The 25257-nt window shown below is 51.7% G+C and overlaps 1 protein-coding gene across 2 annotated transcripts; it reads left to right on the top strand.

Annotated features, from left to right (window-relative positions):
- The first annotated feature begins 76 nt into the window (after nucleotides 1–76).
- Nucleotides 77–23412, top strand: CIB2 (calcium and integrin binding family member 2). 2 transcript variants are annotated; one of them, XM_004387474.3, is made up of 6 exons: nucleotides 83–127; nucleotides 9711–9745; nucleotides 17371–17482; nucleotides 19619–19766; nucleotides 22650–22845; nucleotides 23311–23412. In XM_004387474.3, the coding sequence occupies exons 3-6, from the start codon at nucleotides 17414–17416 to the stop codon at nucleotides 23330–23332; spliced, it is 435 nt and encodes a 144-aa protein (XP_004387531.1). In that variant the 5' UTR covers nucleotides 83–127; nucleotides 9711–9745; nucleotides 17371–17413; the 3' UTR covers nucleotides 23333–23412. The 2 variants fall into 2 exon arrangements, with proteins under 2 accessions (XP_004387530.1, XP_004387531.1); XM_004387473.2 differs by lacking the exons at nucleotides 9711–9745; nucleotides 17371–17482 and having other exon boundaries at nucleotides 77–127.
- The last annotated feature ends 1845 nt before the right edge of the window (nucleotides 23413–25257 follow it).

Below are 25257 nucleotides of genomic sequence, written 5' to 3' on the forward strand. Positions count from 1 at the left end.
CCGCCGCTAGGCTGGCAAGGGCCGCGGGCGCGGGGCGCGGGGCTCCGGCCGCCGCGGATGGGAGGCGACGGCCACCATGGGGAACAAGCAGACCATCTTCACCGAAGAGCAGCTGGACAACTACCAGGTAAGACAGGCACGCCCCGGCCCGCGAAGTGGCGCCCCGCCTCCCCTCACCTCTTTTTCCCGTCGCTTGCCGCGGCCTCTTGAAAGCCAGTTCACCTCCGTTCAAATCCTACCGCTGCCTTCAGCTCTCAGCGTGACCTTGGGCCGGTGACTTCCCCTTGCTGAACCTCAGTTTCCCCATCTGTGGAACGCGAGCGCTTTCTAGTTGGAAGATTCTCTCAGGCACGCCTCGCTCCAGCCACCCCTGCTCCTTCTTCCATTCAGTCTTCTTATTCCCGCCGCTACACTGGACCTGAAACCACCCTCCCCAGCCACCCATCAGAGCGCCCACCTTGGCACGGAGATGATGGGTCAGTAAATGTAGGCAGAGGTAGCCCAGGAGAGTTAAGTTAATCTGTGAGTCAGAAATGGGCTGGGAGTGGGGTGCATCAGCCCCCAAATGTGGTCTTGAGGACATCGTGTTCTTATTCTGATGAGGTCTCTCCCTCTGGCCCCAAGAACTTCTGGGCAGTGTGGAAATAATTGGAGCAAGAAGGCGAGCTAGGAACCAGCCTTACATGGCTACCTCTCCAAGCTCCCTCAGGCCCCAGCAACCATTTCCTCAGACCCCTCCAGGTCCCCCTGCCCCCCTCCCCCCCCAATCGGTAACCAGTTACCTTTAAGTGGATTTCTACCGGTGGCAATCCCATGTATATCAGAGTAGGACTGTGCTCCTTAGGGTTTTCAGTGGCAGGCCTTTCTTCTGAGGCTCCTCTGGGTGGACTCAAACCACCAACCTTTGGGTTAGCTGTCGAGTGCATTAACTGTACCACCTAGGACCTCCCCAACAAGCTCTCCAAATCAGAGATCTGATTGCCCTCCCACCCAAGTGCAAACTTTTCTGCGTTGCCCACCTCTTGCAAGATGAAGCCCAACTCTCCGGGCTTGCCCGGAGCCCTTGTGGCCTGCCCAGTCCACCTCTGCAACTGAAGCTTCCCCACATCCCATCCCTGCCCTCTGCGCCCTCCCGCTCCCCCTAGAACTGTTTGCAGTTCCTTAGCCCACACTGTTTCCTTGGCCTGGGAGCCTCTCTCCCTCTCTAGGTGATCTTTCTACTAATAATCCTCCAAGGCCTCTCTCTGATGCCCCCTCCAGGCCTGGACTGAACTGTCTCCTGTGTACCTGGGAGAGATGAGCACCAGCTGGGTCCCTGTAAATGCCTGTTGCTTTCATGAGTATTTATTTTGGTGTGAAAGAAAGGGAGCTTGAAATGTGGGTTCTCTGATGTGGGTGGAGGTAAAATAAAGGCCCCTTCTCCTCCTGGAAGAACACAGGTTTCTCGGCTCCCTGTGTAAGGCCCTGGGAAGGAAGAAGCACCCGTGTGTGCCAGGCACTGTACTGGATGCCCTGTGTGTATCAGCTCACTTGATTATCACAGACAGGTCGATTATTAGCCCCATTTTGTTGTTGTCCTCATTAGTTGCCATCGAGTCGATCCAAGCCCGTCTGTGCAAAGTAGAACTGCTCCGTAGGATTGTCAACGCTGTGCTTTCAGAATCAGATCCTCAGGCCTGTCTTCCAGAGTGCCTCTGGGTGGGTTTGAACTGCCAACCTTTTGGCTAGTAGTATAGTACTTAACTGTTTGTGCCTCCATTTTACAGGAAAGTAAATGGAGGCCTATGGGGACATTGGCTGTTCAGTGGTAGAATTCTCACCTTCCGTGCGGAAGACCCGGGTTCGATTCCTGGCCAGTGCCCCTCATGTGCAGCCACCACCCGCCTGTCAGTGGTGGCTTGCATGTTGCTATGATGCTGAACAGGTTTCACTGGAGCCTGCAGACTAAGTTGGACTAGGAAGAATGGCTTGGTGATCTACTTTTGAAAATCAGCCAGTGAAAACCCTATGGATCACATCAGTCACATCTGCAGTCCATCATGGGGGTGGCACAGGACTGGGCAGGGTTTCGCTCCATTGTGCATGGGGTCGCCGTGAATCAGGGTCCAACTCGATGGCACATAACGGCAACAACAAACGGAGGCCGAGGATCCACGCGGTACTCTGCCCAGTCAGGGCTCACACGGGAATTCGAATCCGGACTCCAAGGCTTACCTCTTGCTCAGAGTTGGCATTGTACTCTTTGTCCTCCAGGCCCTCACAGCCTAGAGCGACAGACCTTCGTCTCCAGTGTGGCCCTTGTGGTAGAGGCAGGTGGTGGAGTGTGCTCTAGGGGACATCCTGTGGCCAGGGGGAGGGCAGGTTCAGAAACAAAGGAGCAGTTGAGCAAGCCCTTGAAAGATGGGTAGGATTTTGCCCAGCAGGAGCTGGAAAGAGGCTTTCCAGTTGGAGTGGACAGTGTGGATAAAGGCTTGGAGGTGGGCACAGGCAGGCACACAGACACATTGACCATGCTTACAAGGGAAGTGAGTAGCCCGTAGGGGTGGGGAGCCTGGATTCCCACTCAGACCAGCCGGGCATTGGGTTACCCATTGCAGCCAACCCTGGTGTTGGCTTCTGATCCTTTGCCAGCGCCTGGCTGGCCTGCGCCAGACGGGGTGGGAGAAATGAGAGCTGTGAAACCTGAGAGCCCCACATCTTCCTTCTGGTTCTCCAGCCAGCCACTGGCCAGCCAGGGCCAGGCAGAGTGGGGTGACCCTGGGTTACAGCGACCCTGTCCCGAGTGAGCCCCAGGGCTTCCTGTGTTCCCTCCCAATGCAGGACGCCCCCTCTTCCCATGTGTGCGCCAGTGATTCCCCCCAGATCAGGCTTCTGCCCAGACCACTCCTCTGCATTCCAGACCCATCCCCCAGGCCCCTCAAGCCAACTGTCCTAAACGGTGCTCACTGCCTGCCCCAGAACCCTCCACTGCTCCTCCTGCCAAGCAGCGTCCTGACTCCCCAATCTCCCTCAGCCCACATTTTCAATTAAGAGCAAGTCCTGTGGCCTCTTTCGTGTCTCACCTAGGCGTCCCCTCCTCTGGATCCCCACACCCAGTCCTGGGCCAGGCCTCCTCAGTCTCCTGTGACTGAAGTTATAACTTCGTCACCCCACCCCCATCTGCCTCTAGCTACCACTGCCTTCTGCCACAGTCTGTTTGTTCTCTCACTCTTTCTCCCTCTCTCCCTTTCCCTCTTTCTTTCGACAGTCACAGTGTGCATCACCATCCTAAAACAATTTTTTTCTGTAAAAGTAATCTGTGGACAAAGAATGCCATTGTATGTGTATTAACCAATCCCCTGTCGTTGTGGGAGCCCCTGGGGAGTTGTTCATGTCATATAGATGCCTGGAGGGTCTTTCTAAAACACAGCTGTGAGCTTGTCTTTTCCCTGGAATTCAGAGTGTCTTGGGACAACAGGCTGAGCAGGGTTCCTGGGCTCAGCTGGCCTCCAGCCTCATTTCTTACTCCTCTCCCTGTGTACCCCAAGTTCAAGGCACACTGAAGGGCTTCTAGCCAAGCACTCCCTCCCCTCTACCCTTGTTCCCCCGGTACCCACCCCTCACCTCTTCACCATCCCAGTCTCACACACACACACACCACACACAGACACACACGCACCACCATCACCACCACCCACATATACACACACACACACACACCAAGCTTCTTGTGGCCACAGAATGGTTTATCTCACACACACACACACACACACACACACACACACACACCCCAAGCTTCTTGTGGCCACAGAATGGTTTATTCTGGATCATCACCACCCTTTCACACTCCATCTCCCCACGTGTGTCCCCTACCCAGGCACATATGAGCCACTCGGAGGATGTTGGCAAATGAATGAACAAACAAAAACTTGTTAAGGGCTAGCTCTCAGGAGAGAAAGAACTCCAGGCAGGGATTCTGAAGTCTTGGGTTCAAGTCGTAGATAGGTAGTTGATGCTGTAGGCCTTAGCAAGTCACTGTCCCCTTCTGGGCCTCAGTGTCCCCACCTCTAAAATGGGAATAACTACTAACCCTGCTGTGCTCTCGGCACACGGGTCTTGTGGGGATCAACTGAGATCGCTTTGGAGCCTGGCCAAGAGCCACTGTGGTGGTCACATGGACAGTGAGGAGGCCTGAGCTGGCAGAGCCTGGCCGAGAGCAGTGTGGTGGTCAGACGGACAGTGGGGAGGCCTAGGCTGGCATAGCTGGGTGGAGAGTAGGTTTCCGCTCCATCCGGGACCTGGCGGTGTCTTGGCTCCTGACACTGGCACAGTAGACCCTGCGTGTGTGAGATAGGAGGCAGGAGGAAGGAGGCTGCCTGGAGGAGGTGTCCCTGGAGTTGAGCTTTGTGAATGGAAAGGATTCAGACAAGCTGAGAGGAGAGGAAGGCACTCCAGGTTGGGAGGATTAGGGTGAATATAGGCTTAGAGGCAGAAGAACTCAAGCCTTTTACTGTAAAAGCCCAGCCTGCCTCTTGGGCTGTTTTCTGCTGCCAGAGTCTGGAGGGCCCACTGCTACTGGGCTAGGCCCCCTCCTAACCCCAGTCCCACCCCTCATGACCCTGACCTTAGCTGGGGATCTGGCCTGAAGACCCAGCCTATGAACCGTCAGGTGACAGGCAGTGTCGGTGGCATTTGTTCTCTGAGTGCAAGGAAGAATTCTTGCAGACATGTAGCTGTAGCTCCTTGGGCAGCTGTGTGTGGAAGGGGGCAGGATCTTTGTTTGGTGACTTCAGAGTGGGGGCAGACACAGAGCCGCAGATTCCAGGGAAATGCCACAGGACATGGGGTAGTGGATGGAGTTGTTGGATCAGAGGAAGAGAGAACCCCATCAGCTGTGACCTATAGGCTTCCAGCACCTTATCTCATTGCTCCTCACACTACCCCTTTCAGAGACTCACTATCCCCATTTTACAGATGCAAAAACTGAGGCTCTGAAAGCAGACTGACTTGCCTAACGGTCCAAAGCAAGACTAGAATTTGAATCTGACTATTAAACCTACTGTCCTTTTCCTCTGTCACACTGCCAGGCTACTCAAAGCCCTGAAAAGCTTTTAGAGGCACCTGCCATGTTCACCCCCTACAAGCTGCCTCCCTGTTAGCAGTCCCAGGGAAGCAAGTCAACAGAAGAAAAAGCAAAACATTAGTTGATGCACAGGTTCATGGCAGCTTTATCAGTAATGTTGAAAACCTGGAAACAGCTGTTGCTAAATATTCTGAAAGAGGAGAGAGGTTAGGCTAACAAGGTCAATGCCTTCAGTGGATATTCTGCAGCCATTGAAATAATATAACCCCTATGGAAGACATATATGGAAAATCCTTGCACTCATCCCAAAAACCTGTATTGCGCACCTACTGTGTGCCAGGTAGGACATGGAGAGGTTGGCATATGGTGGTTTTGTTTGCAGTCATGGGGCAGTGGTCAAGAAGCACACAGTCCTGCAACAGACACGTGAGGAAATGCTCACGATCACTAGCCATTAGAGAAATACAAATTAAAACCACAATAAGATACCATCTCCCCCCGGCATTACTGGCCCGAATCAAAAAAACTGGAAATAACAAATGTTGGAGAGGCTGTGGGGAGATCGGAACTCTTAAGCACTGCTGGTGGGAATGCATAATGATACAACCATTTTGGAAAATGATATGGTGCTTCCTTAGAAAGCTAGAAATAGAAATACCATATGATCCGGCAATCCAACTCCTAGGAATATATCCTAGAGAAGTAAGAGCCGTCACACGAATAGACATATGCACACCCATGTTCATTGCAGCATTATTCACAATAGCAAAAAGATGGAAACAACCTAGATGCCCATCAACAGATGAATGGATAACCAAACTGTGGTACATACACCCAATGGTGTATTATGTATTATGTATGATAAAGAGCAATGATGAATCTGTGAAGCATCTCATAACATTGGATGAAACTGGAGGACATTATGCTGAGTGAAATAAGTCAATCACAAAAGGAAAAATATTGTATGAGACCTGTACTGTAAAAACTCATGAAAAAGTTTACACACAAAAAGAAACAATCCTTGTTGGTTACGAAGGATGGGAGGGGTGTGGGAGAAATACTAAACAGACAACAGATAAGGGGTAACTTTGGTGAAGGGTAAGACAGTACACAATACTGAGGAAGCCAGCACAGCTTGTACAAGGAAAGGTTACGGAAGCTCCATAGACACATCCAAACTCCCTGAGAGACTGAATTGCTGGACAGAGGGTTGTGGGGACCATGGTCTCAGGGACCATCTAGCTCAATTGTCATAACACAGTTGATAAAGAATATGTTTTACGTTCTACCTTGGTGAGTAACGTCTGTCGTCTTAAAAGCCTGTGAGCAGCCATCTAAGATACTCCATTGGTCTCTCACCCCTTCGGGAGCAAGGGAGAATGAAGAGAACAAGATACAAGGAAAAGATGAGTCCAAAGGACTAATGGACCACAACTACCATGGCCTCCACCAGACTGAGTCCAGTACAACCAGATGGTGCCCAGCTACCACCACTGACTGCTTTGACAGGGATCACAACAGAGCGTTCCGGACAGAGCTGGAGAAAAATGTAGAACAAAATTCTAACTCACAAAAAAAGACCAGATTTACTGGCCTGACAGAGACTGGAGAAACCCCAAGAGTATGGCCCCTGGACACCCTTTTAGCTCAGTAACAAAGTCACTCCCGAGGTTCACCGTTCAGCCAAAGATTAGACAGCCCCATAAAACAAAAGGAGGCTAATGCGGCCCAACAGTCCAGGGACAAGGACTAGAAGGCAGGAGGGGACAGGAAAGCTGGTAATAGGGAACCCAAGGTTGAGAAGGGACAGTGTTGACCTGTTGTGGGGTTGTTAACCGTTGTCATGAAACAATATGCATACTAACTGTTTAATGAGAAACTATTTATTCTGTAAACCTTCATCTAAAGTACAATAAAAAAATAAGTAAATAAAAATAAAAACAAAATACCAGAAAAAAAAAGAAGCACACAGTCCTGACTTCCAGTCCCAGCCTTCCTGGGCTGCATGTACAGTTTAGAGCAAGCTGTTTCATTTTCTGAGCCTCAGTTTTCCCATCTATAAAATGGGGAGAAAATGCCTGCCCCTATAGGCTGGTGATGAAGATTAAACAAAATTGTATACTAAGAAGTCCTAGTACCATACCAGGTGCGTGTGCCCTGTTTCTCAACCTGGCCTGCACACTGGAATCACCTCAGGGGCTTTGACAGCCACTCGGGCTGGGATCCCACTTAGGGATTCTGATTTAATTGGCCTGGAGTCCGACTGGGTCACAATGTTTTTGAAAGCCCCCTGGTGATTGTAATGTACCCCCAGAACTGAGAACCTGTGCTCTAGAGCAGTGGTTCTCACATGTGAGCAAGCATCAGGATCACCTGGAGGGCTTGTTCAAATGCAGATTGCTGGGCCCCACCCCCAGAGTTTCTGATTCTGTAGAGCTGGGGCAGGGCCTGAGAATCTGCATTTACACCAAGTTCCCAGATGCTGCTGCTGCCGCTCTAGGAACCACCCCTTAAGGAACACTGAAGTAGAGAGATGTAAGTAGTTGCAATAAAGGACTGAGGGACTAGGATTATGTAGGAAGCTTTTGCTTCTGTTGCCGGTAGAACCCTCCAGTAAGGGCTCGGATACTTCCTCTCCCACTCAGGGGCTAAGAGAGAGGAGGGGGCAGAGGACAGGTCATGCGAGAAGAACACAGCAGCCAGGACCCCTCCCGACTCCCAGCTCTGCGGAAGACCCCACCAGGCTACTTGGGAGAGCCCTCACCCTTCTCACTGGGCAGCTTCAGGCTGCGGAACCAGCCCTGGGCTGGGGGAGGTCTGTACCTGGAAGGCCCAGCCAGCCCACCTTTGCTGCCTGCTCCAGGTGTCTGGGGTCTGGTGAGAAGTCACCACAGAGTCCCCAGCCTGTCTGAATCTTAGACCTGCTAGGCAGGGATTTTCTGTCTATGCTGGTCTGGGATGCTGCTTCCCAGGACTGAGCCTCTCCTGGCTCATAAAGAAGAGCTGTTGCCAGAAAGTAAAGCTGAACCCCTAGGAAAAGCCCCTAAGTTTCCAAGAAGGGCGAGGCAGAGTGGGCAGCCTTAGCTCAACTCCTGGGGAGCAGCGGGCAGCTCAGAGCGACAGACTTGTACAGCTAAAAAACAAAAACAAGTCGCCATTGAGTTGGTTCTGATGCATGGTGACCCTAAGTGACAGAGTTGAGCTGCTTCCTAGGGTTTTCTTGGCTATACTCTTTAAGGAAGCAGATCCCCAGGCCTTCCTTCTGCAGTGCCTTTAGATTGGTAGTTTAGTGCAAACCATTTGCACCAGCCAGGGACCTGTGGGGCTAAATAGGACCTGGGAAGTCCCACCAGCTCCCCCTCTCCTGCTGTCCTATAGCACCCGGGGGAAACCCTAGACGTGTGTACATACTGTGGCCTCCTCTCTGGTCCTCAACGTGCAGTCCAATCACCCCAGTGGCTCTAAAAATCATCTAAGGCAAGCCTAGCTGTCTGCCAGCCTGGGCTATGGCCACTCACCCCTCTCAGAGCCAGCTCTGGTCAGCACACCGCCCCTGCAGGCACCTTTGCAGAGCCTAAGGTGCCTTCTTCCCCCGTGCTAACAGTGGGCAAAGGCCTGGTGTAGTAGCCATCATTGCCAACTCCGAGCGGTTGATGTTCACCTTGGCAGGTCAGGCTGTGAACAACGATGTGACTGCAGGAAGCAGGTCATCAAGATGAAGACAGGACCCCGGGAGATGAACTTAGAATCCGGGATGACCTTGGAGCCAAGTGCTGCCCCCACCCTGAGTAATGCCCACTTGAGGTCCCCTCAGTCTCAAACCAGATGTTACTGGCTCCTCTGCAGGGCTTGATCCTCTCCTTTCTGACCCCCTCCCTACCTCGCCCCCTCACTTCACACACCCCAGGCCTCTCCACTCCTGCCCCTATGTGACCTCATCTATTCCTGTGACTTCAGATGCCCTGGTGGTGCAGTGGTTAAGCTTTGGACTGCTAACCAAAAGGTCGGCAGTTCAAATCCAGCAGCCACTCCTTGGAAATCCTATAAGGCAGTTCTACTCTGTCCTGTAGACTTGCTATGAGTTGGAATCAACTGGATGGCAATGGGTTCGGTTTTGGGTTTTCAGATGCCAGGTATTTGCTGATGCTTCCCCAGCCTGTATGCCTGGAACTCTCAGCCTCTGAGCTGGGGGCTGCTGCCTGTGGCCGCTTGGGACTCAGGCTGCACGCCTCCATGGGGCACCATTCCCAGGGGCCACAACCTGAATGGCACCCTCTACAGCTGTGCAGTGTGGTGCCCTGTCATCCCCACTCCTGTATCTGCCTCCTGAGTTGTCTCCCTGCCACTTCCCATTATCCCGCAGGGTATCTCACTGGCCCCTCAAGTCAGCACAACCGCCTGTAAACATGCCATCTTCCTCCTAAATGCACTCCTCAGCCTGCTGCACAGTCCTCCATCCACACGGTTCCCCAGGGCCGCTCAGGACCCACTAGAATCTGCTGTCCCCAGTGGGTGGGTAGGGGGGGTAACAGTGGCTCTTCTGCCCCAGGCCAGGGCTTTCCCGTTCAGCCCTGTGGCATGGAGGGCTCTGAGGAAAGAAGGAGCCTGGGACCTGTACAGCCGACTGTGTGTGTTTTTCCCTCAACAGGACTGCAGCTTCTTCAATAAGAAGGACATACTCAAGTAAGTGTGACTTCCTGTTCACTCTTTGGAGCTGGGACTGGGGTGGGGGCTGGGGCCCCAGGTGTGCCAGCTGGCCTGGGGGAGCTGAGAAAGAGCATCAGCCTCTGTCAGGAGCCAAGTTCAGGCCTTGGCTCCACCGCCAGACTGCTGTGTAACTCAGGGACTCCCACCCACTGGGCCCCGGCTCCTTCTGCCAGGAGTTGAGTATCTACTGACTATGTGCCTGCCAGGATCTGTGTGGATGACTTCAAGCACACTTTCATTTAATCCTCACTGTGACCTTGTAAAAGGGAGTCCTTTTATCCACATTTTACAGATGGGGCTTAGCAACTTGGCCAAAGCCACACAGCCAGTGACTGGAGACCTGGTCTACTGGCTCTGGGTTCTCTGCTATTTCACTGCGTCCAGGGCCTGCTACAGCGGAGACTCCCTGTCTGTTAGACCAGGCCCTCTGGCTCTATCATCCTCCCACTCCTGGGAGGTCCCTGCAATGCCCCCAGGATGCTGAGCTGTCCAGTAGGGCTCTCCTCCCTTCCCAGCACAGCCCTCTCCTTGGGGTGGTAGGTGTGGTTATAGACTGGAGAGATGAAGGGGGCTGGCAGCCTCAGGGCCCCGGGCTGGACAGTGGGCAGGAATCACAGAATGCCAGGAAACCTGGCCCCCACGGCCTTGCTGAGCCCTTCTGCCTGGGCTATCAGGTGGCACTAAAAGCCGGCGAGGTCTCAGGCTCACTTTCCCAGGAGATCAATGGACAGGCTGGAACTAGAGCCTGGTCCAGCTCCCCAGGCCACTCTGCTCTGGCAGGCAGTGCCCCTCGGCCGTTCCTCCCTGCCCGGGCTGCTCTTCAAACCTGTGCCCTGCTGGGCAGGGGCACCTCGCTTCAGAGTGGCACAGTGAGAGGCAGCCCCCAGGCTCTGGCATCAGTCGACCTGGGCTCTGCTCCCGTTTCCCAGTTCCACGGCCTTGGACAAGTGTTTGACCCTCCCTGAGCCTCAGTTTCTTCCTCTGTAAAAAGGGGATAATGGTACTGCTGGATGGCAGTGCCCCCAGGTGTGGGGTTTGACAGAAGGGATTTGGACCGTAGCTTGAGTGATGTGGGGGGCAGGGTCCACATTTGCACAGGGTGGTTCTCAGAACTGTAAGAACACAACCGTCGCCCTGGCTTTCTTGTGTCCCCGCTTACCTGTCAGAGTTGTTGGCACAACTCTTCGTTCAAGTCTCACCACATTTGTCCCCTGTTGCCAGGAACGCCTCCCCCCTCCCCTCCCCCTTTGTAGATGCCAAGCTCAGGCTGCTTGTCTTCGGAGACCCCCAGCCATTTCTGTTCTAGCCACAAAGCCCCTCGCCTCTAGGTCTTCGCACGGGCTGCCCTGCCACCTGAGTGCCCTTCTCATCTCCTCCACCCCGTGCACTCCTACGCCTCCTTCAAGACCCAGCCATCTCCTGTGCAAGTCCCTCCAACTCCTACCACCCTCGCTGTCACACCACTGCTGTGTGGGCTCATCATGGGTCCACATGCCCCGCTGCCCTGGACTGTGAGGTCCCTGCGGCCAGGCGAGGCCCAGGCCTTCCCCTCTGGCAATGGCCATGGCTCCCTGTAGGTGCCGGTGAGTGCTGGAAGAGTAGGCAGGTGAAGGATGGCAGAGTTGGCCAGAGAAGAACAGTCCAGGCTGGCGAGCAGCAGGAACAGGACACAGGCCTGCTCTTCCCCACTGCCCCCACCCCCACCCCCCAGTGGCTGATTGAGGGCAGCAGGGTTGCCCGTGGGCCAGGGGCTCAAAGGCGAGGCCAGGAAAAAGGCTGGAAAACAAGGCAGTTCCTGTTGAGTTCTGGCCCTCACAGGTTTCGCTGTAGTTATCGCTGGGTGTGGGATTATGGGTCATTTTTTTCCTTCTTCTCTTGGCTTGTTTTGTTTTCTGATTTTTCTACCGTAATCATGTGTCATGTATAATTAAAAAAAATAAAAGATTGAAAAAATGAACAACAAAGCAACAATAGGCAAACGCATTGAGGTCCTGGCTGGGACTGTACAAAGCGGGTATTCAGGAGCCCAGTTTAATGAAGAGCGAGGGATTCTAAGCCCTAAGCTGTTACCTATAGAAAGGACCTTTGCTGAGTGGAGTGGGTAGCTGGATAGGGATGGCTCAGTGTGCAGGTGGAAGAGCTGGGCCCTGGGGAGCAATTGGATCTACCTAGAATGGGGACTGGGCCGATGGTTATCTGTGACTCGGTATCACTGACCCAAGGCTGCCGCAGAGCTGGGCTCCAAGCTGCAAACAAGAGCTGCTGCTCGGGTTTCCTCATTGCCATCTGGTGTGCTCAGGGAGCAGCTTACCAAGAAAACCATCCAGCAGGGGCAGAGGGGAGGGGAGGGGGCAGCACTGAAAGGACCTTTGGGAGGAAGACAGACAAGCAGAGGCCTGGGTCTGGCCCACCTGGCTCTGCTGCTGGCCTGTGTGTTGCTGGGCAGGCCCTTACCCTGTCCAAACCCTGGGCCTCGGTTGTCCCATCTGCATGGAGGGGAATGGACCAGAGATGAGAATAGTAGAGGGGCCTCACCTTTTGATCAGCATTCTTCCATAGAATTTTGATCAAAACATAAAGTAATAGTAGCAGAGCGCCATCCAGTTCTTCTGGTCCCATAGCAGAGGACACAGTTGTTCGTGGAGGCAACCAGACACGTCATGTTACTTTTTAAAATTCAAACAATTTAGATATAGTGTCTTAGTTATCTAGTACTGCTATAACAGAAATACCACAAGTGGATAGCTTTAACAGAGAAATTTCTTCTCTCAGTCTAGGAGGCCAGAAGTGTGAATTCAGGGTGCCAGCTCCAGGGAAGGCTTTCTGTCTCTGTTGGTTCTGGAGGAAGGTCCTTGTCATCAGTCTTCCCCTGGTCTAGGAGCTTCTCAGCGCAGGGACCCCATGTCCAAAGGACGCGCTCTGTTCCCAGCACTTCTTTCTTGGTGTCATGAGGTCCCCCTCCTCTCTGCTCGCTTCTCTCTTTTGTATCTTAAAAGGGATTGACTCAAGATTCAACTTAATCCTGTAGATTGAGTCCTTAACATTACTGCCTCTAATCCTAATGTCAGAGAGGTTAGGATTTATAGCACATAGGAGAATCACATCAGATCACAAAATGGTGAACAGCCACACAGTATTGGGAATCATGGCCTAGCCAAGTTGACACACATTATTGGGGAACACAGTCCAATCCATAATATGTAGATAATAAGTAAAAGTCAGCCTCCCTCTTATCACCCCTCTTCATTCCTACCTCACAGGGGCAGTCGGTGTAAACATTGTGGTAACTTTTCAGCCATTTGTCTGTGGCCATACAACCATATGTTTGTAAGCGGATGTTCAGTCCTTTAAGTGCTTTTACTGCATCTATCCCCTTGATAAAGTATTTTTGCCTATTAGTATGATTTATATTCATAGATTTCCAAACATTGAACTATCTTTAAATTCTGGAATAAATCCTAAAAAAAAAAAAAAAAAAAAACAGTTGCCAACTGTCTCAGTCATCTAGTGCTGCTCCAACAGAAATACCACAAGCAGATGGCTTTAACAGAGAGAAGTTTATTCTCTCACAGTCTAGTAGGCTACAAGTCCGAATTCAGGGCATCAGCTCCGGGGGAACGCTTTCTCTGTCAGCTCCGGAGGAAGGTCCGTGTCATCAATCTTCCCTTGGTCTGGGAGCTTCTCTGCACCGGAACCTCAGGTCTACAGGATGTGCTCTGCTCCCTGCACTGCCTTCTTAGTGGTATGAGGTTCCCAACTCTCTGCTTGCTTCCCTTTCATCTCTTGTAAGATAAAAGGTGATGCAGGCCACACCCCAGGGAAACTCCCTTTACATTGGATCAGGGGTGTGACCTTAGTAAGGGTGTTACAATCCCACCCTAATCCTCTTTAACATAAAATTACAATCACAAAATGGAGGACAACCACACAATACTGAGAATCATGGCCCAGCCAAATTGATACATTTCTGGAGGGACAATTCAATCCATGACACCAAGTGATCCCATACATGTCTGAGTAGATCTGTGTTCCATAGGTTTTCAATGGCTGATTTTTTGGAAGTAGATCTCCAGGCATTTCTTCCAGGGTGCCTCTGGGTAGATTCAAAATTCCAACCTTTTCGTTAACAGCTGAGAACATCAGCCATTTGCCTCACCCAGGAACTCTGTAATAAATCCTACTTGGTCCTAATATATTATTTCTTTTAAATACTATTGGATATGATTTACCAATATGTTATTTTATAAGATTTTTATATCTCTGTGTGTAAGTGCCATTGATCCATTTTGGATGCCTATTAGGTTCTGGTATCGGAGTTTTTTCTTTTTGTTTTTGTTAACTTTATAAAAGAAACTGGGAAGCTTTCACTTTTTTCCCCTATGCTCTTAGCAATTTAAGTAGCATAGGTATTATTCCTGGTCCTCAAAGATCTGATAGGACTAATATGTAAATCTTCTTGAACTCAGTGCTCATTTTGCGGGAGTGAGGGGTGACAGGGAGGCAGTTCTTTGACAATTTTTGGACTTTCTCCCACAGGGATTTGGGTTTTCAAATTCTCTTTGGGTCAAATGTGATCATCTGTTTTCCTTAAAAAAAAAAAGCGAAGATCACTTTGTTCACAGAGTCAGAACAGATCTGTGTGGGCCAGGGCAGAAGCTGGCCTTCCATCCTAGATGACACCCCCTAAACCCACCCAAGCACCCGCAGCCCCTTCCCCAAGCCCACCCCTTTCAGGGGGCCCCTGACACAGCAGGTAGTGCGCTAATAGCTACCAGTTGAGTGTCAGGTGGTTATGGCGCAAATGGTTAGCATAGCTGCTAACTGAGAGCTTAGTGGTTCGAGTTCACCCAGAGATGCCTCAGAAGAAAGGCCTGGTAATATACTTTTGAAAAAATCAGTCATTGAAAACTCTATGCAGTGCAGTTCTACTCTGACACACACGGGATCGCCATGAGTTAGAATCGACTCAATGGCAACTGGTAATTTAATCCTCACAAGTGTGAGGAAAGCAGGCAACCCCCGATTTTACTGATAGGAAAATTTACACTCAGACGGTTAACCCACCTCCCCAAGACTGCACAGCTAGGAAGCCTGATTTCCAGCTCCTGCTTCAGCCACCCCACGTAACTTTGGAGGTGTAAACCAACCCCAGCAACACCCCAAAACATGGGAGCGGTGAGGCAAAGTGGGGAATGTACTGGTTGGAAACACAACAAATCTGTCAAAAACAGTGAAACCAGATACAGAAACTGTGAAACTTAAGTCCTGGTGCTGTTGTTTGAGGACAGAGTGAAAAAGGGCAAAATTTTCTTCATCATAGTAAATAAGAGCAAAGAAATCCTCAAGTGCCCTGTTGTGGACAGTCCCAGCTTGATCCTGTCGTACTGGTATCTGCTGACCCCCTTCTATCCAAAGGACAGGTTTTTTATTTTTTTCTCCCCTGAAGAAAAAAAACCTTGGAAACTCCTTGTGATTTCAGGCCCTTCTCCTGGGCTGCATGACCGGGAAAATGGGTTTGTGGCATTTTGCTTTGGGTTTACCCTGATCGGGCACTGAACCAGGTGCTGATCTGGTCACGAAGGTGGCCTGACTTGCAGGGAAGAGCCAGGTGTTTGGAATCTGGAAGGCCTGGGTTCAAGTCCCAGTCCCACCGCTCGTTGGCTCTATAACCTAGGGTAGGCACTTCACCCACTGAGCCTCAGTGTCCTCATACCTACCTCTCAGAGTGGTTTGAAGATTAGATTAAGTAGAATAATTCACATAGAGGGAGCCCTTGCTCAGTGGTGGCTGATGGCATTATCTGTGAGCTGGGGAGGTAAGGTAGACTCTGTGTTTACCCTGCCAGAGAGAGCAAGGCAGCCAGATGGTAAGAATCGGGTGGGATCTAATGGAGGGTTGGGTGATTGTGCTGGAAGACCTCCTAAGGGTGGGCCTGGGAGTGTGTCATTGGGTTAGACCAAGAAGAAGACTACCAAAGTTGATCTGGCATTGAGGGTGTCACGGCAGGACCAGGGCTGGGAGATATGGGGGTCACACTTCCATCCAGTCTCCAGCAGCCCCGGCCTCATCGTGGGCAGGTTACCTACCTCAGCCTCCAGTCAATACCCCTTACAGTTGTCCCCCATCTGGCAGCACTTCATGGGTACAGTTCCATCTGAACACAATTTGTACCTGCCTTAGGGTGGGGGGAGGCTGTTCTCTTGACAAGGGAACACAGTGCAGCAGGACTGAATAATGTGGGGGGAGGGGCTGGGGGCTTCCTACTGAGATGGTGTCAGGATGCCTCATACCCTTGGGGGTCTGCGCAGCATCTTGGGATGGGCTTAGGTTCCAGGCTTGGGGATTCCTGCGCACTGGGCTGTTGAGTAGGGGTGGGAGGAAAGGACAGGAGCTGGGGTACCTGACCCATCAGGGCTTGGTCCCAATGACTGCCAGCTGGAGAGGGTTGTGGGTGGCCCATTCACAGGGGCTCCTCAAGAATTGAGGGCTGCTGGGAGCTCTTCCAGAGACCCAACTCTCAGGGCCTAGATTTGGGGGCCCAGGAACTGGGCCAGGGCTTCAGACAGAGCCTCAGGAGTTAGAGACAGCAGAAGGAGAAGTGGTTAAGAGTTTCTGCCCTGAATATATGTACTAACTATTTAATGAGAAACCATTTGTTCTGCAAACCTTCATCTAACATACAAAAAAAAAAAAAAAAAGAATTATCTATGTGAGATCAAATTGACAACAGCAACTCAAAAGGTTTGATGGGAAGGCTAGGGGACAGTGAGTTGAAGATAATGGTGATGGAATAATTTGGAAAAGGATAGTGAGAATAGCAGCACAACTGGAAGAATGTAATCGATGTCACTGAATTGTACATGTAGAAACTTTCAAAATGCTGTAACTTTGGCTATGTATATTTTCACCAAAAAAAAGGTCCTCAAGGTCGAGAAGGGAGAGTGTTAACATGTCATGGGGTTGTTAACCAATGTCATAAAACAATATGTGTCCTGACTGTTTAATGAGAAACTATTTGTTCTGTAAACCTTCATCTAAAGTACAATAAAAAAAAATTTAAAAAAAGAGTTTCTGCCCTGAATTTCCAGTCCTGGGTTCCAACCATGGCCCTTGATACTTTCTAGTTGTGTGTAGACTTGGACAAATCACTGTTAACTTCTTTAGCCCTCAGTTTGCTGAGCTGTAAACTGGGTTCACAATGCATCAGTCCACACAGTTGTGGGGAGGATTAAATAAGGTGAAATGTGTTAAGTGCTTACACAGTGCCTGGCACACAGAAGACCCTTATGAGAGCCCAAGGGGAAAAAAATAAGATCTTGTTGCAGGTCCCCTGGGGAGGAGGAGGTGGTGGTGGTAGTGGGTGTGTGTGTTTGAAAGAGGACCAAACCACAATCTGGTTATCAGCAGAGAGGCCTGGGCAGAACCCATTTCCCTCCCAAACCCCACACCCTGTGGGCAGAGCAGATGCCCCCCCGCCCAGGCTCTTCACCAGCCCTGGCCAAGCAGGGTCTCCAGCGCCCGAGGCAGAGGGTGCAGGCAGGGTGGCATCAGATCCCTGGAGGCTGGTCATCCCCAGTGCTTTTCCTCTGCTTTCCTCACAGGCTGCACGCACGGTTCTACGAGCTGGCCCCCAACCTCGTCCCGATGGACTACAGGAAGAGCCCCATTGTCCACGTGCCCATGAGCCTCATCATCCAGATGCCGGAGCTCCGGGTACGGGAGAGGCCGCTGCTGCTGGGCAGGGCAGGTGGGTTGGGGGTGGTGAAAGGGGGAGGTCTGTGCCTCTGGGTGGGGCAGGGCGGCAGAGGCACCACAACCCTGACTCTACCCTTAAGGGCTGTGCGGCCCCGAGTGGATCACGAATCTCTCTGCCTCAGTTTCCCCAACTGTGCTCTGAATAAATGAGCTGCATGTGTGAGGTTTCCCAGCCATTTAACCTTGCATCTGCTTTTGAAGATAATTTTTCTGTCTGGCCACTGACGTCAGCATAGCCGTACATACCATCACTTCTCAAACTCTGACGTGCGCATGAATCACCTGTGACCTGGGGATCTTGTCAACATACTGATCCCGATTCAGCAGGTCTGGGTGGGCCTGAGATTTTGCTTTTCTAACAAGCTCTCAAGTGCTGCTGCCAGGGCTTTGAACTGTTTCCTTCCGGTTGGAACCCCTGCTGAGAATTTGCATTTCTACCCCTAGATGTACTCAAGAAGAATCTACATTTTAACAAGATCTCCAGGTGATTCTTACGTATGATAAATTTTGAGAACCACTGCTCTACTAGTGGGTCTCAGAACTGGTCTCTAACCAGCAGCATTAGCATTGCCTGGGAACTTGTTAGAAGTGCATATTCTCAGCTGGGGTCCGAACTGGAATGAACGGGTTCAAAGCCCTGGATGCTGCGGCTGCTGGTCCACAGACCACTTATATATTTGAAATTAAAGTTTCATTTCATGAGTTCCTTACTCTTATTATTTATTTCAAATGTAATAATATTTGAATAATAGTATTCAATGTAAATCAGTGTATTTCTTATTTCAAATGTAAAGTGCACTTTGACCTTAAGAAAGCATTTGGGGCAAAGCTCCACATTGCTGTGGGACTTTGCAAGTATTCCCTGGCCAGGCTTGAGATGTGTGGCTGGGAGGTGGGCTCAGAGCACCGCCTGGTGTACACTTGGGACCTGGTTGTGAATGTGACCACAGTCCTAAGAAGCAGGGAGCCCCAGGCTGGGCCCTGGAGAAGTGCCCAGCCAGCCTGGCAGAGAGGGGCCTGAGACCAACTCGGAGGGTCACTAGAGGGCGTGAGGCCCTCCTTGGGCAGGGACCACATGGTTTGTCTCTGAGGCCTCCTTGCTGTCCTGGGGCTGGGCACACAGTAGGGGCTGGCTCAGTGGGGTGGAAGGAGAGAGGAGCCTGAGTGCTCTGGGAGCACAGGACAGAGTACATGGTATGGCTTCCCAGAGGAGGCAGCATCTGAGAATTCACAGAAGCTGGATAATTGCTAAGGAACCCTGGTGGCACAGTAATTAAGCACTTGGCTGCGAACCAAAAGATCAGTGGTTTGAACCCACCAGCCACTCCGTGGGAGAAAGATGTGACAGTCTGCTTCCATAAAGATTTACAGTCTTGGAAACCCTATGGAGGCAGTTCTACTCTGTCTGATAGGGTCGCTATGAGTCGGGATTCAATGGCAACAGCTTTGGTGGTTGGTTTGGGTGATCGCTGGCTGGGGGTCTGAACCAGCTCTGTGGCTCTTGCTGCTTTACCTAGCTCAGTTACTTGACCCTTTGGGTCCCCACTTCCGCCTCCCACGATCCCGGCCTGACACACCTGAGCTAAGGGCTGCCCATGCCCTGGGCTGTTGTCTCCACTTGCCGGGGCAGTGGACCAGTCCCTGCACCTTACTCAGGTGATGCCTCCAGTGAGCACACGTTGGATCAGCTAAGCTTTTTATGCTTATCTAGATGATATGGTGTGATGTAACTTAACATTCACTAAGCAATTATGTGTGCCAGGCCTTGTACCAACACGCTAGATTCTTTTAACTCATTGACTGACAGGTTGGCAGTTTAAACCCACTAGCTGCTATGCACAAGGAAGACATGGCAGTCTGCTTCTGTAAAGATTACAGCTTTGGAAGCCCTTTGGGGCAATGCTACTCTGTCCTCTAGGGTCGGTATGAGTCGGAATCGACTTGTCGACAATGAATTTGGGGCATATAGATGGGGAAACTGAGGCTCAGAAGGATTGGATCACTCATCCAAGTTACGTAGGCTGTAAGCAGTCGGCTCCAGAGCCCTCTCAGTTAGCCTGCCCTCATGGTGATTGCTGTGGCTGTTTTCTTCAGGAGAATCCCTTCAAGGAAAGGATCGTGGAGGCCTTTTCTGAGGACGGCTTGGGGAACCTCACCTTCAACGACTTTGTGGACATGTTTTCCGTGCTCTGCGAGTCAGCTCCTCGTGATCTCAAGGCAAACTACGCCTTCAAGATCTATGGTAACTAGGGGCTGGAGGAGCCGGGGCAGTGACGCTGAGGGTGGCGGCATTTGGGTCCATCATCAACAGTACTTGCTGGCTCCCCCTGCAGGACACTGAGAGTAGTGAGGCTGAAGAGCACTTGTCCAGTAGGGTGGCCAATGGGGATAGATGGTGCGCAATAGGCATTTGGTGGGGGTTCCCGAGAACAGAGGAGGGAAGGACTCGGCCCACCCAGGGTGGGTTGGTTAGTAGGAGGCAGAGTCACATGACTGACATTTAAGCAGGGCCTGGCGGGATAAGAGGAGAGGTGGAGGCAGAGGGAGCAGCATGTGAAGACTCGGAATCAAGAAAGTGCAGGGCTTGATGAGCACGTGGGGAGGTTTGGACGTGGTGGGACAAGGGGGCAGTTGGAGTCTGGAGAGGTAAATTGGAGCCAGGCTTTGAGTAGCCAAGGAGTTTGGACCTTGTATCAGAGAACTGGGGAACCACTGCAGGGTTTCAGATGGGGAAGGGTAGCTCTGTATTCTAGAAAGATCACTCTGCAGCTTGGAGGTATGAACTGGAGGAAACAAACTGAAGCCAGGGGCTGGAGAGGAGGCTTCACCATGGTGGTGAGGCCAAGCTTCCAACAACCTCACCTCCCAGATAGGAGGAGGTTCCCAGAGGCCCCTCTCTGCCAGTGCTGCCAGAGGTGGGGCCACCTCATTTCTGCCCAGCCCAGCCTTCCACCCTGTGACCCACATGCCACCAGAGGGCGCCAGGGCACCGTGAAGCCCATGGTTCTCCACAGCGGAAGCGAGACAACTTCACACATGTAGAGCTCCCACCTGTGCTGTCCTGTGGGCCTGGCAGGTCTGCGGGGACTGGTGCTAAATCCTCATACAGTCCTCAGCCGGGGACTCCGAGGCCCAGGGAGGGGCTACCACCTGTCCTGGTCCAGAAGAGTCAAGGACAGACCAAACCAAGGGCCCTTCCTCGGCACCTTTGCTCAACCATGAATCACAAGCCTATGGGGACCATGTTGTTGTTGGGTGCTGTTGAGTCAATTCAGACTCATAGTGATCCTATAAGACACAGTAGAACTGCCCCATAGGGTTTCCTAGGCTCTAACCTTTATGGGAGCAGATCGCCAGGTCTTTTCTGCCATGGAGCCACTAGTGAGTTCGAACCACCGACCTTTCTGTTAGCAGCCGAGCACTCCTATGGGGACTATACCTGGTTGTTTTTTCATTTTGTGGTTTTCGTGTGTTTATTTCAGAGGACTTTGGTTTAGATACATCTGTGCACTTGCATTGTGTTTATTTATCAGAAAGACAGTGCCCACGTTGTCTACCCTCCATAAACTATATCCGCATGGCTATATAAAGAGCTCTTCAAATTCCACCCATTGTCTCTCTAGTCTCTGACCCCACAGGCATAGCTCCTGGGAAGGGCGATCGTCTGCCATAGAGGAGGAAGGGCAGAGCAGACGGGCAGTCAGGCCTGGGAACAAGTGAAGGGAGAACCATAGCTCCCTTGCTGCCCTGAGCTGAGGGGTAGAGTGGGGAAGGGCAGCTGGGATCCTGGGGTCTGGTGCTGGGGTGGCTTGGGATCTGATCTCTAGAAAAGGATCAAGCGCTTTTAGGCCTCAGTTTTCTCATATAAAATGGACATATGAATCCCCATCTTGCTAGCCCTATAGGAATCCATCCATCTCCATCTGTCCATCCATCCAGCCAGCCAGCAGGTATTTCCAGAGAACCTACTGTGTGCCTCTCTGGGGACAGAGATGAGCTCCACCTAGTTCCTGCCCCAGAGGCATTCATAGGCCAGTGCAGGAGATAGACAGTGTAGAGTGCTGGTCAAGAGCTTGGGCTCCAGGGTCCATACTGACTAGGATGTGACCTCGGCAGGTTACACGTCCTTTCCAAGCCTCGGTTTGTTCATCTGTATGGAGGGGATTCTAATGGTGCCTATCTAATAGGGTTGTTTAGAAATTTAAATGAGATAGAGTATGTAACACTGCCAGGCACAGAGAGTGCTCCATAACATTAACGGTTATGATCTTCATCACTACCGTTAATGCCAGGGTTTGATCAGTGGGCGGCGGGGGACTCAGCAGGGGAGCCTTCATATCTAGGAAGTCGCCCTCCCCAGAAGGTGATATTTGAGCAGAGACTTGAAGGATGAATAGGAGTTTGCTGGACGGATAAATGGGAAGGGCACCCACCCTGGGCACGTGCAGAGACCTGGTGAGTGAGTGGAAAACGATGGAGAAGGACATGAGGATTCACCGCAGCGAGCCTGTGCCTGGCTGGGGTCTCTGAACTATTTGGCAGCAGTAGTGCCTTTTGCCAAGTAGGAGCAAACCATGTTCCCTGGTATGTGTGCACCAGAGTCAAACAGGCCCCTGTAGGATCCCCGCTCCACCTCTGAGCTTCCATTGGAACTTGATGAAATCACCTGGCCTTTCTGGGCCTTGGTTTCCTTGGATATAGAGGTAAAATCAGGTCCGTTGTGGGGTGAGGCCAGGAGGACCATCTGGCCTGGGCCTGAAATTCCCAGGGAGCCTCAGATTTGAACTCTTGGGTTGTCTTAGGATGAGATTGTGGGTACAGTCATTGAGGGGTTTTGCGGTGAGTTGCTGTGAATGTTAATTTGTTGGATGCAGGTATCTAAGATACGCCTGTGGGTGCTGAGGCCTCTCCCCTAGGTGGGCTGGGACCCGGAAAACATCTGGGGCTCTATCAGCCAGGACAAGGATCCAGTATCCCCAGAGGGTATGTGGAGATGCTTTGGGAACTCCAGAGACTGGTGACGGTATCCGGTATGACTGAGGCAGAGGAAGAGGTGATGTAGGGCAGGACCCTTGGCATCTCTGAGGGGACCTAGTCCTGGCTGGAGCATCTCCATCCCCCACAGACTTCAACACTGACAACTTCATCTGCAAGGAGGACCTGGAGATGACACTGGCCCGGCTGACCAAGTCAGAGCTGGACGAGGAAGAGGTGGTGCTTGTGTGCAACAAGGTCATCGAGGAGGCCGACCTGGACGGCGACGGCAAGCTGGGCTTTGCCGACTTTGAGGACATGATCGCCAAGGCCCCTGACTTTCTCAGGTGTCACTGCCCTGAGGGGCTGGGCTAGGGCAGGGCAGGCCTGAATGTGGGACACAGCCAGGCAGTCTGCCCTCTTGGGACCCCATGGAGGTTGAGGCCCTTGTCACTCACTGCTCATGACAGCAGTGGTGCCCAGCAGACCCCATGCAGGCTAGAAGCAGGAGGTCACGTTCCAGGCCCAGCTCCCCTCAATATGTGAGTGGGAAGTCCCCTGTCTCCTGCAGGGCCCAGGCTCAGTCTGTGAAGGATAAGGACCTGGGGGCCCTTTGGTTATGATTGGAGAGCTGGAGTGCCTAGGGACAGTGGGTTTGCACAAGAACCTTGGTTCCTTCCCAGCATTTAACAACTAGGGGATCTCTTTGCAGGGTTCCCAGAGGGATTGGGGTGGGTCAGGCTGAGGGCCTGGTTTGCTTTTTTGCCCGCCCAGCCTAGAGCCTCTAACCCTCTCTATCACTCTCTTTCTAGCACGTTCCACGTCCGAATCTGAGGACACTGCCGAGGCCACAGGAACTCAGAAGCCCACCATCCAGCCCTGCTGTCTATACGGGTGTCACCTCCAAGCCCCCCAGAAAAGGAGCCTTGGCCTCTGGGGCTTATACTCATGAACATTTCCTGTAGCCCTTTCAGCAAAAAAACCTTAACCAGGGAAGGGGGGATGTGAGGAGTAGGGCCCTTCCCAGGCCGCCTGTGGTCTGGCTCCAGGACCTGTGCCCCCCAGGCTCTTCTGCTCCACCACCTTCCCCCCACTCCCTTCCTAATGGTGGGGGACACTGACTTGTCCAAGTGCTGGGGAGACACCCCAGTCGCCCAGGGCAGAGTGCAAAAAAAGGGGGTGGGGACAGGGTTTTAACGAGCTATGCAATCTTTTCTCCAAAACCTAAGGCTGGTGGGGGGAAATACTAAATAGGCAATAGATAAGTGGTATCTTGGGTGAAGGGTGAGACAGTACACAATACAGGGGAAACCAGCACAACTTGTACAAGGAAAGGTCATGGAAGCTCCATAGACACATCCAAACTCCCTGAGGGACTGAATTGCTGGGCGGAGGGCTGTGGGGACCATGGTCTCAGGGAGCATCTAGCTCAATTGGCATAACACAGTTTATAAAAACAACGTTCTACATTCTACCTTGGTGAGTAGCATCTGGGGCCTTAAACGCCTGTCAGCAGCCATCTAAGATACTCCACTGGTCTCATCCCTTCGGGAGCAAGGGAGAATGAAGAGAACAGGATACAAGGAAAAGATTAGTCCAAAGGACTAATGGTCCACCGCTACCAAGGCCTCCACCGGACTGAGTCCAGTACAGCTAGATGGTGCCCGGCTACCACCACTGACTGCTCCGACCAGGATCACAACAGAGGGTTCTGGACAGAGCTGGAGAAGGATATAGAACAACATTCTAACTCACAAAAAAAAAAGACCAGATTTACTGGCCTAGAGGAGACTGGAGAAACCCCGAGAGTATGGCCCCCAGACACCCTTTTAGCTCAGTGGTGAAGTCACTTCCGAGGTTCACCATTCAGCCTGGGAGTGGACAGCCCCATAAAACCAAATGGGACTAATGAGGCACAGCAGTCCAGGGACAAGGGTCAGAAGGCACAAGGGGACAAGGAAGCTGGTGATAGGGAACCCAAGGTTGAGTAAGGATAGTATTGATGTGTTGTGAGGTTGTCAACCGTTGTCATAGGGCAGCGTGTGTACTAACTGTTAAATGAGAAACTATTTTGTTCTGTAAGCCTTCATCTAAAGAGAGAATAGCAGCACAATTGGAAGAGCGTACTCGATGTCACTGAACTGTGCATGTAGAAATTTTTGAAATGGTGTATCTTTGGCTATGTATATTTTCACCAAAAAAAAAAGGAAAAGAAGGGAGAGGGTTGACATGTGGATATTGTGTGGGGTTGTTAACCAATGTCATAAAACAATATGTGTACTACTGTTTCATGAGAAACTATTTGTTCCATAAGCCTTCACATGAAGTACAATTAAAAACAAAAAAAATACAATACCAGTTTAAAAAAAAAACCTAAGGCTGGGCCACACCCCACCCCCTGCCTGCTCCTCTTCTTCCCGCCACCTAGCAGGAAGCTGTGTGAACAGTTGGTCCAAGGGCTCTGCCTGGCTCTGCCTGGCTCTGCCTGGCTCTGCCTCTGAGTCGCGAGCACCGCCCTGCCCACACTTCCCAATGACCTGCAGTCCTCACTGGTATGTGCTGTCCACAGACTCGTAAACTCCTGGTAGTAAAACACTTTGGTGTTCCCACTCTCTCTGTGTCTGCCAATGTTAAGGAAGTTTTCAATGCTACCTTTTCTCCTGGTCCGTGAAATCCCACCATTAGTGCTTCAGCTCTCTGGGTTAAGCATTGCCCTCCCACATTAGGCCCTGTCTTAGTTATCTAGGGCTGCTGTAATA

Source organism: Trichechus manatus, unplaced genomic scaffold (assembly GCF_000243295.1).
Source record: "Trichechus manatus latirostris isolate Lorelei unplaced genomic scaffold, TriManLat1.0 scaffold00186, whole genome shotgun sequence".
In the NCBI taxonomy this organism is placed as follows: Eukaryota; Metazoa; Chordata; class Mammalia; order Sirenia; family Trichechidae; genus Trichechus; species Trichechus manatus.

What these genes read in the sequence shown, in the direction of transcription:
- CIB2 (XM_004387474.3), top strand. Translation starts at nt 17,414, where the DNA reads ATGGACTACAGGAAGAGCCCCATTGTCCACGTGCCCATGAGCCTCATC. An exon ending in CTACGCCTTCAAGATCTATG is followed by an intron (nt 19,767 to 22,649) that starts GTAACTAGGGGC and finishes CATCCCCCACAG; the next exon opens with ACTTCAACACTGACAACTTC. An exon ending in AAGGCCCCTGACTTTCTCAG is followed by an intron (nt 22,846 to 23,310) that starts GTGTCACTGCCC and finishes CTCTCTTTCTAG; the next exon opens with CACGTTCCACGTCCGAATCT.